Source organism: Uloborus diversus, chromosome 6 (genome assembly GCF_026930045.1).
Source record: "Uloborus diversus isolate 005 chromosome 6, Udiv.v.3.1, whole genome shotgun sequence".
In the NCBI taxonomy this organism is placed as follows: Eukaryota; Metazoa; Arthropoda; class Arachnida; order Araneae; family Uloboridae; genus Uloborus; species Uloborus diversus.
Genome location: NC_072736.1, coordinates 42,814,855 through 42,833,092, shown reverse-complemented (window position 1 = coordinate 42,833,092; position 18,238 = coordinate 42,814,855). Strand labels below are relative to the sequence as shown.

Sequence of the window (18,238 nt, the reverse complement as noted above, 5' to 3'; positions counted from 1 at the left end):
TAAGAGTTCCAAAAAGTTCAGGCATTTGTGCCAAAGATGCCATTTTTTTCTCCAAAGATGCCAGAAACGTTTGAGAGGGGCCACAAGTTCACGCTGGAAGAAATACCTTTCACTGATTTACCGTTCTTCCGGCTCACATCCCCCAGAACCATAGGATTTGGTCTGTAGACACTCCAAGCACCTTAGAAAGTGTTAGACATCGCCAAAATCCGAAGTCAGGCTTGGTCTGAGATGGAATCAGCACAAGCGACAAAATATTTCTAGCTTTTTGTGAATGAGGGCCGTAAAATGAATCAAAAAGTGAACCAGAAGGACATTTTAGAAGTTATTGTACTTTTGTGGGCGTATGAGCACTTCAGCATTGTAGACTGGACATTTTCCTCTAACTCCACACCGATTCATATGACCAAAAAGACAAGAGTGGTGCAAGGCGCATTGTTTTTGACATGATATCTTTAGAGTGGACGCTCGACTCGCTTGACCTCAATCCCATTTATTACAATGTATGGCCTATTTTGGAGTCAAAGGTCTACCCTAAACACACATAAAATTGAACTCTTAAAACTAGAGACGTACCGAGTAGCACTTTGGCCGAGTACCGAGTACTCGTCCTTTCACTACTCGGCCGAGTATCGAGTTACCGAGTACTCGGCCTTTCACTACTCGGCCGAGTTACCAAGTACCAATTATGTTTTAAGAAGAACATTCGACACACATGTGATGAATTTTGAACTTATTGGAATAGTAGTATAGACCTCCTTGTCCATATAATAGTTTTTAAAACTAAATTCCTGTTGAAATTCAATAACGCATTATATAAACAATTTTGTTTGTGTCTAAAATTTTACAAAAAAATTATTTTAAAAATTAAAAATAAATAAAAGGTATGATTAATCAAGTTGGAATTAAAACAAATTACAGTAAAATCCCTCTAATGCGGACACTAACAGTACAATGTTTTTTGTCCGCAATAGAGAGGTGTCCGCAGGATTGGGTTTAAGACTGTTATTTGCATTGGAACTGGGGAATTAAAAATTGTCCGCATAAGAGGGGTGTCTGCCTTTGAGGGGTGTACGTTTGGAGGATTTTCACTATATACCAATCAATTATAGTTCTAGTCCGCCAAATATAAATAATTTTTAAAAGCAGATAAAACAAATGTGCAGGAACACTGCAGACACATGTTTCTGCCCCCCCCCCCCCTCCCCATTACAAGGAACATATTTTTCAGTGCATAACACGTGAGCTAAAGAAGGTAAAGACATTCGACAAAAAAAATCCGAGTTTTGTCTTTAAATCCGCGAGTTCCCATTTTGTGCATTGAAAAAAGAATTCCTTGTAACGCCAAAACATGTGTCTGCAGTATTCCTGCACTGTACTTTTAACGTTGTTTATTTCTTTTTATTTTTTAAGCAAAGATATTTTTATATTTTTTATAACTAATTTTTGGTTGAAGCAAAAATCCATTTTTAATATAAAAATTCCATATTTTCTGTACTTTCCTTTTTCGCATAATTTTTAATAAATAAGTTTTATTAACTTTGGAGACATTAAAATAAAGATTTATTCCATTGAAGCATTACAAACTTCATTATTCTCAAAATTTAAATTTGACTTATAAATTTTAATTGTAAATGATTGCAGAGTATAATGCTTGCTCTTTTTTTAATAAATTTTAGTATCTGTCTTGGACAATATTCAATTTTTTGCAACTACTCGGTATTGGCCGAGTATCTGATCAGAATTTGGCCGAGTACCGAGTACTCGGCAAATTGACCGAGTAGGCCGAGTACCGAGTAGTTACCGAGTACTCGGTACGTCTCTACTTAAAACCAATTGCTTTATAGGGAATAGGATTGATTAAAGGACTTGCAGAGAGCCCTTGAATGAAAATTTCAACAAGTAGCTTGCATCTCTGTATTACTGCAAAAGGCTGCCAGTTTGAAACCAATTAAATTTATTGATTGCTAATGGTCTTCTCATATTATTATTTTTTGTGTTTTGTTAATTTATTTATTTTTAATAAAATTTCCTTGAAAATTGCTTGCCCGTTTTTTTTTTTTTTTTTTTGCCGCACCCTGTATGTTTGGTTCGCACAGTCAGCAGAAACATAGTTTTGTGATTAAAGTTATGCTTGTTTGTTTTATGAAGAAGGAAAATAAATTCTTCACTAAGATTATTGGTTTAAACTTTTTTGCAAAAAGTATTATTAAATATTTTTTGATCTATAGGGGGGGGAGGAAATTACATCCGAACTTAAGCGTGAGAAATTTCTAATCACTTTTTGCTGAAAATTTCAATTAAAACCCTGAAAAGTTGAAAAACTTAATTTTTTTTTCAATTTTTCCGAATCGGAAATTTACTCCTTCCAACTATAACGAGCATTTTTTATGACCATGCGTGTGTATTTTAAGTTTTAGATGGTTATTTGGTTTGTATTGTTTCAATGTATGTACATACCAAATTTCATCGAAATTGGTCCAGTAGTTCTGGAAATCACTGACCAAATCTGAAAATTCTCTTAATTTCTCTTACACCAGTTTATAATGAAACCTAAGAGCACTGTTGTATCTAAAGTTTGTTAAGACAGAAAAAAAAAATTCTGATAGTAAAAGAAAAAATAAAGGTTCTCGATATGTTTGAACATCTAAAATGTGCGTCTAAGGTAGTACGACAATATTAGGTGTAAGTGAATCTTCCACATGTACAATTAAAAGTCAAGATAATTCAATCCTTAAAAGTTCGCCGAGTAATGTCTATGTAAAATGAAATTTTTTTTAAATGGCAGCTCCTCTTTGAGAATTAAAGAAACCAAGAAGAGGGGTGTTGCCATAGATGGAAACGTTATAAAAGAACTAGCCAAGCATCTGCATTTAAAAATACAATGGAATAAAAATTTGATCATGCAGCATAAGTCATCAACATCTTCATTTATTAAAGTTACAAATATCAATACTGGATCTACTGCACAGTATTATTATAGGACATCATTTTATTATTACTACATACTGTTTGTACTGTACTCATTTATTTTGCGTCTCTCTTTCCCGTTGATTACTGATTTTGTGCATCGTAACAGCATTTTATGCTGTTAAAGGTAGCTTTTTTAAAAATAGAAATAAAAACTCAGTTCTTTATGTAAGAAATGGTAATGTATAGTCAAAGAATGGTTTAAAACAGTTTGAGGTGGTGTTAACCAGTGTCTAAAATAATTAGGTATGTTTATAAAAAAATTTACACATTCCTTTTCCACAACGTGAAATTTTGACTTACTCGAGAAGCTTTGGAATGCATCCCTCGCATAAGTCGAGATTCAACTGTATATACACTATTTGACCAAAAATATTGGGACACTTTCAAAAATTCACATTTTTACAAATTTCTCGAGAAATAAAAGACCAATTGCTTTGTAATTTTTTTCACATGAAAATTATACTCTAGCTGCCATTTTCCGACAAAAGTTAAGTTTACTATTCATTTAGAGGATGAACAACAAGTTGAGGAAACAAAAAAGGTTTTTGATCATTTTTCGTTGTAAATAGCTGGGAATAAGCTATAAATTTCAGAAATAAGTTAAAAAAACTATCTAGAATTTATTTTTATATTTGCATGAAAGTATCTCTTATACCCATGGACAGGGGCAACAAATAGGGGGCAGTTGCACCCCCAAATTTTTTGACCAGAAGGTTAAAAATGGATAAATTCAATTTACAGTGAAACCCCTCCTAACGGACACCCCTTTAATGCGGACACCCCTCTTATGCGGACAGTTTTTAATTCCCCGGCAGAGAGACATTAAACCTAATGTATAAGGAACCTCTCTCGTACGGACACCCTCAAATACGGACACGGACACCCTTTCTGAAGTCATTTACATTGATGTATCCTTTTTTGCGGACAGTATTTAAAACTTGAGAATTAAATAGCTACTCCATTGAAAGGCTTCATTTAATGCAAAGTCGACCAGCTTATACGGAGATAAAAAAAATATTTCTTTGCAATTTTACTTTGCATCTACTGCGTAGCAAAAAATTTTCAGCTTGACACCGAAATGCATTTTTCATTCCAAAAAACATCATCAAATCGTCAAAAATAAAAGAAAAGAAAAGAGAAAATGATTATTTTGCACGTTTCTGTCTGTATACCCCCACCCTCCCCCGTTGCCTTGTTCCTTTTCAGATGACTAACAAGCAGGCGTGTTGTGTCTAAGTGGAGCCGAGTTGACGCGCCATCTAACAAAAATATTTTATAGAGAGTAAAAGTAAAGCCAATGCAATATCATAAAGTAAACTTAAGGGTAAAAGCATTCAGTTGTTTCATCGTTCTCATTGAAATGGCTCTGAATACTCATCGTCAGCGTCGTACTCTTTTTCTTAAAGAAAAAATTGAAGTTATAGATTTCGCAGAAAAAAATAAAATTGGAATACGGAACATTGCTGAAAAGTTTGGTGTGGGACGCACACAAATTTGCTGTATATTAAAAGGAAAAGAGAAGTTTAAGAAAGAATGGTTCATAAATGGAAACCAAGAGAAGAAAAAAGATTTTCCTAAAAGTAATGCCCTTGCAGTGGATGAAATTGTGTTTAAATGGTTTGTCCGCAAGAAGCAAAAATATTCCGATTTCTGGCCCTATTTTACAAGAAAAGGCGAAAGAAGCAGCTACTGAAATGGGTATAGAAAATTTCAAAGCTTCCAATGGATGGTTAGATCGTTTTCGAACGAGACATGATATCGTTTTTAAAAAAATATGTGGTGAATCCATGGATGTGGATGCTGACGTTTGCGAGAAATGGTTTGAGAAAGTGCCTAGTTTGATTGAAAATTACGAGCCATGTGACATTTATAACATTGATGAGAGCGGTTTGTTTTATAGAGCTCTGCCAGATAAAACCTTAACTTTACGGAAAAAAACTGCTCTGGTGGCAAAATCTCCAAAGAACGCTTAACAGTTTTGTTGGGTGCCAGCATGGATGGTACAAAATTAAAACCAGTTGTCATCGGAAAAGCAGCCAGACCTCGGTGTTTTAAAGGACTGGATATAAAAAAATTACCTGTAGGTATTCAAATAGAAGAGCGTGGATGACAACCAGTGTCATATCTGATTGGCTTGTAACTTTTGATAAGAAGTTGGGGAGAGAAAAAAGGCATATTGTTATTTTTATGGACAACGCGCCCTCCCATCCCAAAGACTTTCACTTGAAAAATATAGAAATAGTCTTCTCGCCAGCAAACACAACATCGAAATGCCAACCTATGGATGCTGGGATAATTCAAGCATTTAAAATTCAATACAGACAACTAGTTATGAAGCATTTAATCAATAAAATGGAAGAAACTAAAACAAGTAGCGAATTGTCCAAAACAATTGATGTGTTAGATGCAATCAGCTGGGTTAAGCACGCATGGAAGGAAGTTAAAAAAGAAACAATAGTAAGTTGCTTTAATGGCGTTGGATTCAAAAAAGGATCTGCCACAGAGGAAATTGACAACGAAGTTGATTGTGACAATGATGGATCCGATTTGCAGTCGTTAATGCAACAAGCAGGGTTCACAAAAGTGACCACTGAAGACTATGCTCCCATCGACGACCAAGTTTTCACTGAAGAAAGCGAAACAGAAATTGCAAGCATAGTGCGCGAAATTAACGAAGATCATACAGTTGGGGATGACGATGAAGATGAACTGTCCGTAAAAGAAGACGTTAAAACAATTAAAAATGTTAACGAAGCTTTAAGCGTATTAGATGGACTCAGGGAATTTTCAATTAAACACAACGATCCTAAAGGACTAGACTTGGTACAAGAACTTAAGATACATTTCGAAAATGAAAGACTTTCATCGATCAAAACATATCAACAGACATCAATCGAACAATTTTTTAAAAGTACAAATTAGGTATGTAACTTTTATGCGAACCTGTTATTTAAATCTCTTTGAGTGTGCAAAACTGTAATATTTGAATTTAACCTGATAAAATAATTGTTTATTATGTATATGTTGGTAAAAACTAGTAAATTAAAAAAAATCTATGCATAAGAAAGAGTAGAATTCACACATATTTCATTTAAGATTTCAAAAACATAAACAAATAACTAAAGTTAATTAAATTAAAAAAACCTCTGTAAAGCGGACACCCCTCTCTTACGGACAAAAAAGTTTGTCCCGTTAGTGTCCGTAATAGAGGGGTTTCACTGTATGTAAATTGCAAATCAATGTTCGTTAGAAAAATTCTCGCTGATTTTCAGAAAAAATTGATGGAACTCGATACATTTCCAGACAAGAGCGCAAGTGTTTTCGGCTATCTGAATAATGACTTGGGAGTTCTTGAAGCATTTGCCGAATGCCGGCCTTTTCAGAACAGAAAACACTAATGGAGAATCATGTTTTTATTTAACTAAAGAAATAATCTTCTCATATAGGCTAAATGTTTCATACTTGTGTGCTTACCGTAATGAGTGTTATTTAATAAGTATTCATTGCTTTCTTCTGCTAGAAACCGCATTTCAATAACTCAATGCATAATATGCTTTCATAGAAATTTCTTAAATACGCTTAAAAAAAAAAAAAAATATATATATATATCACACATCAACAAATATCTTTTCTGCTGGGGCTATTTAATTATGCAATCTCGGAGTCTTCAAGACTCAAGATTTAAAATCATAGCTACCCTTCTTAAAATTTCAGAATAGTGATTTGACGTGTGGAAGAATTATTGGGAAATGACTCTTTCAATAGGGCCGTTCCATGGACACTTTCAACCCCGGAAAAAAACCTGCTTTTCACCACATTCCGTTCATTTGCGGGGTATATGGAATTTTTCTTCTGCTTTTTTCTCGAGTGAAAGCAGAGTTTTTACCCAGAATGCATTACCCGAAACAAGTTTGTCTACTTGCTGGGTATAGCCGCTAAAACTGCTGGGTAAAAACTGCTTTCTCTGGTACAATGGAAAACCTCATTTAACATGGAAACGGGGAATTTTTAAATGTTTTTTTTTTGCCGAGCCGGAGCGGGGATTTGCGAGGTTGAAAGTGTGCTGTGAACGAGGCTAATAGTGAAAAGGCTGATGCCCTTTAACCTGCAGAACTTTTATTAATTTTTTGTGTATTGTAGAGAGTTTTTAAACAATGCTTTGCTCTATCAAAACATCTTTAATGCGCTAACCTTGATTTTCAGACTGTTCAAGCTTTAGTTAAATTTACAGCTAAAACTGTTAATAATTTTTGTAGCGATGTATATTTCAAATAAGAGTGGGACTTTTAAAAAAGTTTTCTAGTCAATTTTATAAAGGCGGAAAAAAAAAGACAGAATTTTGAAGATGTGATATCCATCCATATGATGATGATAAGTCATAACATTGATTTAATATTTTGTATAAAATAAGATTCAGTTTTGAATGAAATTAACACACTGTTTGAATTTAAAAATTTTTGCTTGGGAGATTTTGAAGAGCAGAATGTGAAAGGTTTTCTTGCATAACTTTGTTCCTTCAATTTTTTTTAAACTATTCCAATCTGCCCGGCTAGTAGAGAAAGATCCTTTTCGTATCTTGGGAGATTAGAGAATTTTTTTCGAAGAACAATGGGCAAAAAAAAAAAAAAAAAACTTTCCTTCCAGCTGTACTGGAAAAAAAGCACGACACCGGGCATTGATTGATTAGTAACAGGATTTCGTGTTCTTCCGAATTCCAAAAATCATACATTAAAACTATACTAAAATGTAAAATCTGCAGTATCAAGAAATTTTAGAATGATAACTTATAATGAAATAAATAAACAATTTCGGGCATTCAATTTTAAACTGTTCTTAAACCTTAAATTTTCATTAATATTAAGCTCATTTTATGATTCACTTCCGCTAGCCAATATGTGTTTTGCTCCACACTGAGGTAACTCATTTTTAAGAACTCGACCCCCCAAATGAAATGTTGAAATGCCACCCCTGCCCATGGAGATATAAGCATTTCTTTCAAAATTGCGTTTTTTTGGCTCATGTCACGTAGAGTTTTCCCTCAAACATTACTAAACTTTCAGAATATTTGACAACATATTAGAGAAACATAATAATAAAATTTGAAATTAAAATATTGAAAATTTAATGAAATATGAACATTTAAAGCAATTTCTCATTGCAATTGCATTGCGCGATAGATAGCAATTTATAACCTGAAAGCAGATATATCCTTCATCTCGTTAAAAAAATATCACAAATGTATCTTTAAAATCCAAAAAGTTATCAGCGATCTAATGAGCTGAATTTTAACAATTCTTGGCTAGAAGACGAATCGTGTGGGATTGTTCGCAAATAATCCTCTCTTATAATGAATCACTCGGCAAAGATAGCAAGAAAGTGTTACCAGTTTGAGATCAACACCTTACCATTTATCACCTATCCAAGAATTATAGATATTCGGCTTATTAAATCGCTGATAACTTTTTAAATCCTAAGGATATTGAGGTGGAATTTTTTATGAGTTGTAAGATATATCTGAGCTTTGGATTAAAAACGTTATAAATTGCTATGTGCTGCGCATGCACGGTGAAAAATTGATTTAAACGTTCATATTTCATTAAATTTTCCATATTTTAACTTAAAATTTTATTATGTTTCTCTAATATGCTGTCAAATATCCAGAAAGTTTAGTAACTTTTGACGAAAAACTCTGCGTGACATGAGCGGAAAACTTTCAAAAAAAATTTCATTTTTGAAAGAAATGCTTATTGGCAATGCTTTCCTTGGGTATAAGAGATACTTTCACGAAAATATAAAAATTAATTTTTGATAGATTTTTAACTTATTTCTGAAATTTATAGCTTATTCCTAGCTATTTAAATGAAAAATGATCAAAACCTTTTTTTGATGTTTTCTCAATTTGTTGCTTGTCCCCTAAATGAATAGCAGACTTAATTGTTATTGGAAAATGACAGCTAGGGTATACTTTTTATGTGAAAAAAATTACAGAGCAATTGGTCTTTTATTTCTCGAGAAATCCGTAAGAATGTGAATTTTTGAAAGTGTCCCAATACTTTTGGTCATATAGTGTACTGGGCAGAACCAGAAATTTCTGTAAGGGTCAAGTTTCAATGGCCTGCGGAATACCTCCTTGGTAAAAAAAATATGTTGAGCAGATGTGCCCAGTCCCCACCACTCAAGCCAAGGTGATGCCCCCCCCCCCCTATCATATGCTAGAGCAGGGCTTCGCAAACGGTGTGCCGCGGCACACTGGTGCGCCGCAACAAGGAACCCGGTGTGCCGCGGTATTCGTAGTTATATAAGAAGAAAGCCTTGATGCATTTTATTTTAAAGTTACGGCCAAATAGCGTTTGTATCATTCTATAACTTCTCAATTCACCCTGTCGATCATGTGCAATAAGACATACCCAACAAGGAGAGAGGTAAGATTTGCTGCCCCACCTCTTTTAAACTTCTTGTGATCCCATTACTTTCAGTTTTTGAAAACAGGTTCTAATTTCCACAAAATAAACTAATTATACAGAATTTTTTCTAAATCTTTCACGAACGGAAGTATTGCCCCCTCCCCAAGGCAGGAACAGTCTGGATTCACGTTCCATTTTCTTCGTCTGCGGATGCATCATTCACAGACCTTTCTTTGAAGGCGCGAGAAGAATTTATGGACCTCAAGAGCGACCGTACTCTTAAACTAATACAAATACAAAAGTGACGACCAGCAACAGGCTCTGGGCCCAGCTAGACTGGTCCTAGTCAATTTACAATCCCCAGTGAAGATCAATAGCCCTCTTAAAACTGTCTACTCCTTTGCTCATTACCACCTCTTCCGGTAAGCTGTTCCAAGGTTCCACTACCCTGCTATAATAATAATTTTTCCTAATATCCATGTTAGCCTGAGATTTAAATAGCTTAAAACAATGACCCCTTGTCCTGTTTTCAGTGCTAAACTTTAGCCCCTAACATCTTTCGTTTTAATAAATTTAAACAGCTGAATCATGTCCCCTCGGTCTCTTCTTTGCTCAAGACTGTACATTTTTAGCCTTCTAAGCCTGGAATCATAATCTAAGTGGGAAAGTCCACTTATTAGCCTTGTAGCCCGCCTTTGAACCCTTTCCAATACATTAATGTATGGAAACTTAAGTTGAGCGAAGTGCTTCTGGACGAATTTTGGTTGCTGGTTAAAAATGAGTATCCCACCATGTCTTGTCTTGCTATTGATGTGCTGCTACCATTTTCAACTACTATCTTTGCAAACTCAGCTTCTCAACCCTCACACTTACCAACAAACAACAAGAGTTCATTTAAACAGCCTGATCAAGAACTTCTTGTAGCACTTTCCAGCATAGAGCCGAACATCAAACGGCTTTGCTCCTCAAGGCAGGCTCAAGTGTCTCATTAGTGTCACACGGAAGTTAGGTGCTTGGTTTTAATACAGAAATGCTTTGAAACATATCAAGTATAATTTCCTGTAAAGTCTGATATAGGTAGTTTTGTTGTTTATTATCAACTTCTATACATTTCAAATGTTTCTACATTCTAAATAAATTTAAATACACTACGTTAGTTATAATTGTATAATTCATATGAAAAAAGTACCCCCCCCCCCCCCCAACCGTCGTTTTACCAGTGAATGTAATGATAAAAACTTGACCATTGCGGGATTAAGTTTAGTGTGCCCCGTTGGTCTAGAAACTTCTTAAGTGTGCCGCAAAGTAAAAAAGGTTGAGAAGCACTGTGCTAGAGAGCACTCCTCCCTCCATAATTTTGTTATGGATCATATTTCCTCAAATTTTCATCAAAAGTCATGTTTATTTAGTCAGACAGGCTGTTACGTTACTGTAAGCTTTGAATGTATGAAATTATACAGTGCGACGCAAAAGTTTAGACAATGAGCAATTTCACACAGATTTCGGAATCTATTTATTCAGTTTTCCTAAGACTACTTTAGTCTAAGGTGGTATGGGTATGCATACTATATAATATTTATAGCAATGAAAAGTTGACTTGTGCATTTTACAAGTTTTTACATTGTGACAAAAAATTAACATTATCTCAAAAGTTTAGACACAAACGAAATAAAAATTAAATAAAACAGTTTTAAAACCTGCTTGTGCATCCATTCTTCTTTATTAGTTCATAAATAGGAGTTTCCATCGAAGAAACTAAATCTTGCATAGTTTGGGGGCTCAATTTTGTACTATACTTCCTCAATAGATCTCTTAAGTTCTGATACAGAAGTGTATTGTCTACCATTGCTGTAAACTTTGTGACACATGATGCCCCAAAGATTCTGTATAGGGTTGAGGTCTGGACTACACGCTGGTCAATTGAGAACTTTTATATTTGAATTTAACCAAGATTTTGTGTTTCCTGCAGTGTGAATCGAAGCATTGTCTTGCTGAAATTCCCACTGAGGGCCCCCTATAAGCTCAGCAAATGGTAGCAGATTATCTTCTAGTGTCTTAGTGTAATGCTGTGATGTTTGGCGACCACTGGTTAAGGTCAAAGACACTTATCCATTGTAGCAAAACGCTGCCCAAACCATCACAGCGCCACCACCTTGTCAGCGACTAAAAAAACATCTGGTTTCCTTCCGTAAGTCATGCCAGTACAATGTCCAGCCATCTGAACCATCCAGATTCCACTTTTTTTGTCGATAAACATTACTGATACCATTTCGATCCATATGACATATGATTTCGAGCCTACAACATTCCGTTCTGATTTATGATGTGGCTTTAGAAGCTGGTTTCTTTTTCATTTTGCAGTGAACCATTGGTCCCTGTTTCCAAAATTCGTCTATGAATCTTATCCTTTGATATTCACGAACAGTCATTTGTTGGGGTACTTGCTAGTCTTTGGATCTGACAATCATCCCGTTTATTCGTCACACGCAGCCTCCCAGATCTGCATTTTGCTTTATAATTGCAGTGACTTGATAAAACTCGATAAATAGATTTCTTTGATCTATTAATAATAGCCGAAATTTCAGGAACAAGCTTACCTTCAGCTTTCAACTACCAAATCTTAGTTACCTCATCCGCTTTAATCTGCTCAGCTCACGGCATCTCGACTACCAAGTGTTGTCATTGGCAAACCTTTAGTACAAGAGGTCTGTGATGTCATCTCTTTTAAATTTGCATTTACGAAAAAAAAATCACAAACTCGTAATAGTGTCTAACAAGCAAATTTCTATTTTTATCCAAAACAGTATTGTTAAAAGCATATCAAACAATTGTATTTTGGTTATAGTATATCAAAAGAGTTTTTGAATATGTTTGCAGACTTTTGTATTTCTACTATTGCAATTCTAAATTCTATAGTTGATGAACGTCATTGTCCTAAACTTTTGCATCACAGTGTAGCTATAAAATAGTTGGAAAAAGCATTCACAACATGTGATTTGAGGTGGAAAACATGCTCTGAAAAAAAATTAAGCTCATTAAGGATGAGCCTTAATGCTTCCTTCCAGAGAACTCTGTACATGATTTGCTATTACTTTTTAAAAAATGGCAGCTTACAGATAAGTAGGGAAAGGTGGGGCAAAGTGAAATGGTGAAATACTTACTCTGCTTTTAGCTCCACCTATCTAGTAATATTTTAACTATGTTGTAACACATGAGGTAGTGAGAAGCAAAGGGATGCAAGTGGCAAAATTAAATATTTGGAGGTAACCAGTACAAATGGTAGGTGAACCTCTCCTCTGTCTTGGGGCAAGAGATTGTACTAGTAGCCCTGGTAAGTGCTGCTATACAGCATGATTTAGAAAAAAAAATTCAATGAAAGCCTACCTAGGACCTTATCTTTAAACATGTTTTCCTCAAAACTTTTAAATACCACTTACATCCCTTTGCTTCTCACTGCCTCATATGTAGTCTGTTCCAGTCAACAAAAAAAAATACCTCGGAAAATCATAGAATATGATACTACAAGCAATTTTCAAAAATTGATACTCATATTATAATATTTTGTTGTAAGTCGAAAATTATTTTTGGTATTATTAAATGATAAAGCTCTTGTGAAATATTAATTGAGACCTTCTAATATTTGGTGCATATTTATTTAGTTAACATTAAGCTGATTTGTATTTTAACTATTTTATACAATTAGACAGATAAGTACATGTGGGGCAAAGTGAAATAATTTATTTCATTTAATTGTTCAATTATTTATTAAATCTCTTATGTATTCTGTATTAAATACTTTATTAACATACCTTAATTATAAAGTGAAAAGGAGGCACTTGAAACGAGGTGCAAGCACCGAGGCCTTAGGTCTATTCTACTGTCGAGCTTAATTCCCTTATTTATTCATTCATTTGCTTATTTTCCTATTTATTCACTCTTTTACTCACTCCTTATTTGTCCTCATACATTAATTATTTAATTATGTTATGGGTTTTTTTTTTTTTTTTTTTTTTTCAGATTGTTTTGATCAAAAATATTTTTTATAATCGAATAGAAAATATTTCATTACAAAAATATTTCACTTTGCCCCCATAAAAAAATGTGAACCCCCCCCCCTTTTTTTAAAGCAAAAATGTATTGCTAAAAATAAAAATTCAATTTCAAAGGAAGTTTTATTATAAAATACGTTTTTTTCTTTATGTAACTATTCAAGACAAATTTCCAATTTGTCCATTTTGAAAAAGCTCAGTCATCTTAACTTTCCTCTACATTTTATGCATTGGCAGTTTAAAGATACTCTAATATTCTATTGTATAATAACTATTCGTCATATTTTGTTTTCTTTTAGGAAGTTCATGTTCATCCTAAAGCAGATAAAATGAAGAAAGGATCCGTTGGTGCTCCAATGCCGGGAACAGTTATTGATGTTAAAGTAGAGGAAGGAAAGAAGGTTGAAAAGGGAGATGCTATGATAATATTAAGTGCCATGAAAATGGAAATGGTTGTACAAGCCCCAGTTTCCGGAACTGTGAAGAAAATATTTGCTACTCCTAATATGAAAATTGAAGGAAATGATTTGCTTGTTGAAATAGAAGAATAAATGGGATGTTCATATTTAGTATATTTGTACTTGAGATTAGTCTAATTATCAGGTGTTTCTTTTTGTTTTGTCTTTTTGTCCAAATTTGCCTTTAAAAAAAAAAATTCATTTTGAGATTATTGAAATGTATGCAACACTATTGCAATACATTGTCTTGTAACTCATTGTTTAGCTTTGTTAATGTAGGAAGTCATGTGCCTTAATTATATACTTTGAAAATTTATCGAACTGTTGAGTCCATTTGCATTTAATAAGTGATATTACACTGATCTCTTCATCTGTTATGATTTTACTACACCACTTAAACTACAAAAAAAACTCGGTGCTTATTTAAAAATTTTTAAATTATATTTTCGAAATATGTATCTTTTCTGGTTGTATCCAAGTATTCTATGCTTTTATCTTATTTTATCTTTGGTGTTTTAATGTATTTTTAAGTAATTTCTTTTGACTTTTTATGTTAATATTTGATTGTTTAGCGCTATATGTTTTGTTATTTAGAATTAATTTTTGTTACAACTCATTTATTTGAAATCTGTTTTCATTTTTAAACATCTGTGCCAAATGCTCCCCAAAGTATTTAAACTTTTATTTTCAAATGGAAAAGAAGTAGTAAAAAGATTGTTGATATTATTGCTGCTTACCCCACCCTTTTAAATTTTAAATATTTGTTTCATTTTTGGTTTTAATTTTTACAGTGAGTTGTTAAATGTTACTTTTAATTATTGCATTTTGATTTAGAATTTTCAGTGGTGTTCAAACTGTGTTCACTGTTTATGTATATATGTCTTGTTTTTGTAATGAAAGTTTATACTGAATTGCTTTTAGAATTTCAGGTAAAACTTTGTATTTTTAAATGAATATTTTAGTATACAATAGGTTCCTTTCTTTAATTGGAACCTCAACTTTTCTCGGAAAGCCAGTTAAAATAAGTAAGAAGTAAACTTGCCCAAAATTACTTGTATATTAATGCACATTATTGCTGGGGTTTTATTTTAAATTATTCAATTAAAATAAAATTTCTTTGAAATAAATAAATACCTTTGTGCTAAAAAGTACAATAAGAAATGACAACGTCAAATTACAGAAATTGCAGACTACAGCAAAAACCTATTTTGGCATAATCAAGACACATTTTTCAATACAAAACAAATGAGCTTATGGATGAAAAGACATCCACATCCGACAAAGACTTTTGTTGCTTGTGTTTCCATCCATAAAATCATTCATTTTGCGTTAAAAAGGGCTTTCCTTGTAACACCAAAACACATGGCTGCAGTATTTCTGCAATTTGTGCTTTTTGACATTGTTATTTCTGATTTGAAAATTTCTATATTTTACTTTTCTTTAACTATATTTAGAAAAGAAATGAAATTTATTTTTGTAAGTGCAGTCCAATTCACAATAACTTGGAAGACCAAAAACTCGAATATTGCTATAATTAAAGTTTTTTATCAAGTCTTGACTCTTTTGTCTTTAATTCCACACTAATTACTCTCAATATCTCGAAGTTAACTTCCTTTAACTTGAAGTTTTTTTTAAAGATGACTCGAAATTTATTCCAAAAGAACGAAAAAAAAAGGAAACAAGTGACTATGAGGAGAAAAATTAATTCACCTTCACTTGCAATTCCAGCACAATAGACCCCTAAACTCCAGTAGACAGCGTTCATTGTTAACATTTTACAGTTTATTCATTCCCCTGAAACGATACAGTCTTACAATTAAAACGGTTAAGTTGCCAGATTGAGATCAGCCTTGTCACAATAAAGCCTTTCCCTGCATGTTAAACATTGCCAAAACATATTATCAAATTATCATGCTTTGGCGCGTGTTTCATTGTTGAAACACGTGGATTACTGGATCATCGGCTATTATTTATGTGAGGGTTTTTTACCTTCCTTTTATCCACAAATTATTATTGTTTTAAAAATTGTTTTGAAAGAAAAGAGGTGAAAATCTAAAGAGAAAATAGCTTCAAAACCCTACATATCACTTCGAAATCTTTGCACCATCTATTACATTCCAATGGGGAACATATCTGTTGAATTGACGCATTCTGATTAATTCGTCTTGTCTAATGTAAATTATTTCTAACTGGAAGTGTTAGACTTGAATCTAACTATCCCTGCAGAAATTTATCTATTTTACTGTAAGTGTGTAAAAATTATTAACACTACTGGAAGCTTTCAAATCATCTTGCTATTCAGGTTTTTTTAATGGCTTATGATTTTTCACTAAGTATGTAATTTTTTTTTGAATTCTGTATTGGAGATAATTTATATCTTAATTTCTGTGGAAATCATGAACTAGCTTTTTCCTCATGCATAATAGTGACTCATTTTACTTTGTGTGTTAAAAAAAATTAAATCATAGAGTCAGTTTTTGTGGAAAAGCTACATTAGAACTAGTGAAAAACTTTTTTTGTTAAAATATCTGTTGTTTTAAAAGTAAAATCAATGTATTATAAAATACTTTATTATTGGCTGTGCTTAGTTAGTGTATATGAATATATTATAATCTATTATTGATTTTTACTGTAAAATATTTTAGTTTTCTTTCTATTGCACTTTGGGTTTTGTAGCTAAAAGTTGAGAATTTCTATATAGTGTTAAAACATCTTATTTTTTGGAAATTGAAATTAGTGTGTACCTGCTAGATTTATTTTGGTTTCTGAGCGTTATGAATTTTTCTTAGCAACGTTGAAAACTGCTGCTTCCAGTTATATTCCGTCGATTTCAGAGTACTTCCATGACAAAAAAAGAAAATGATAGAACTTGTGCTTTAAGCAATACAACAGAGCATTTATGTGATATTGTGCTATTGTAAGCAAAAAGGCACTTTAGTTTGGTCTCTGTTTTGCTACATTAAAACTTTTATTACTTTTTTTTCTATTTTGAATTTACAATAATGAAACAAAAACTAGAAATAAAACAGAAAAAAAAAGTTTTCGCTTTAAGGCCTTTTTTTCTTATAGTGGCAGAATAGATTAGATTTAAAACGGTATAGTTAGTATGTTAAAAGATTTCGGATTGTCGTACTGTCTGTATAGTTGACTACTAATGATACTGTTTATCAGTGAGAGTAGTGAATATTTTGATACTTGATAATTATATGTGTATATTTGTTGATGTTTGTAAGAAATAATGAATTTTATTGTTATGTGTCTGTGAGCTGTATTCAGTGCTTAGTTTATATTGCATTCATGTATAAATAATTTTAGCATTGATTTTATTTAAGGGTTATACATATTTAGCTTATTTAGCTTTTCTTCAAAAGAGAAATCCTTACTTCAGTTGCTGGCCAATGTTTTTATTTTATTTATTTATTTTTTTAATAGAAGCATTTTATGCAAAAAAGAAAAAAAAAAACTTTTCTAGTCATATTTTGGAAATTATTTAAAATTATGCAAAAACATTAGTTAATTAAATATTTTAAATTTACAAATATTCACCATTTTTTGCCAGTCTGTGACTAATTCCAAAACACTCTAGTAATTGTAATGTTGCTTTATTTACTGTTCTTAACATAAAAATCAGAGAAACTGCATCTTGTAAAATGCTGAATGACTACCAGAATGGAGGGAATAATCATGCATTCAAAATGAAGGATTTTATTGCCTTGGGTTTTAGTAAATGTGCAAATTCTATTTTTTTTTTACATTGCCAGTATTAATTCCTATCTTTGATGTACTTAAATACTTATTTTTTGAGATTTTAATGCAGTCAAATCTTACTATCTATTGAGAAATGTTTGCAAATTTTTTATTCCTGTTATTTGTTCCTAGAAAATGAAACAATTTAATAAGTTGTTTTTGTCATACAATACATGCTCCTCATTTTTAACCCATCTTACAATTGAATGCACATTGTTATTCCGTAAGATATTTGTACTTTAGAAGGTTTTAATCATGTTATGAATTAAAGAAATTACATTTGTTTATTCCTTGTTCATTTAAAATCATGCAACGTTTTCAACAGTTATGATAGAAAGAAATAATTCCAAAAAGGACAAAAATTTTCAAATAAAAAATTATTCACTGTCCTTTTATTTAATTAAATTAATGCATTTAATTCATTGTAAATGCAGTTTTGCAGGCCATAACTGAACCCTATTATTATTTATTTTTTTAAAACCTTAAACTTCATACAATGGAACCTGCTCCTAATGTTGATTTTTTCAGCTTCCCTGCTTTTAAAGCATAAATGGACCCCCCCCCCCCCCCATTATATTGTTTCTTAACTACTGCACACACGTCCGCA

The 18,238-nt window shown here is 32.6% G+C and overlaps 1 protein-coding gene across 1 annotated transcript in view; it reads left to right on the top strand.

Annotated features, from left to right (window-relative positions):
* Positions 1–17,868, top strand: part of LOC129224602 (pyruvate carboxylase, mitochondrial-like) — a 119,415-nt gene extending 101,547 nt beyond the window's left edge. The window contains 1 exon segment of the mRNA XM_054859087.1: positions 13,726–17,868. Coding sequence (XP_054715062.1) covers positions 13,726–13,977 — 252 coding nt within the window. The 3' untranslated portion in view covers positions 13,978–17,868.
* Positions 17,869–18,238: the final 370 nt, after the last annotated feature.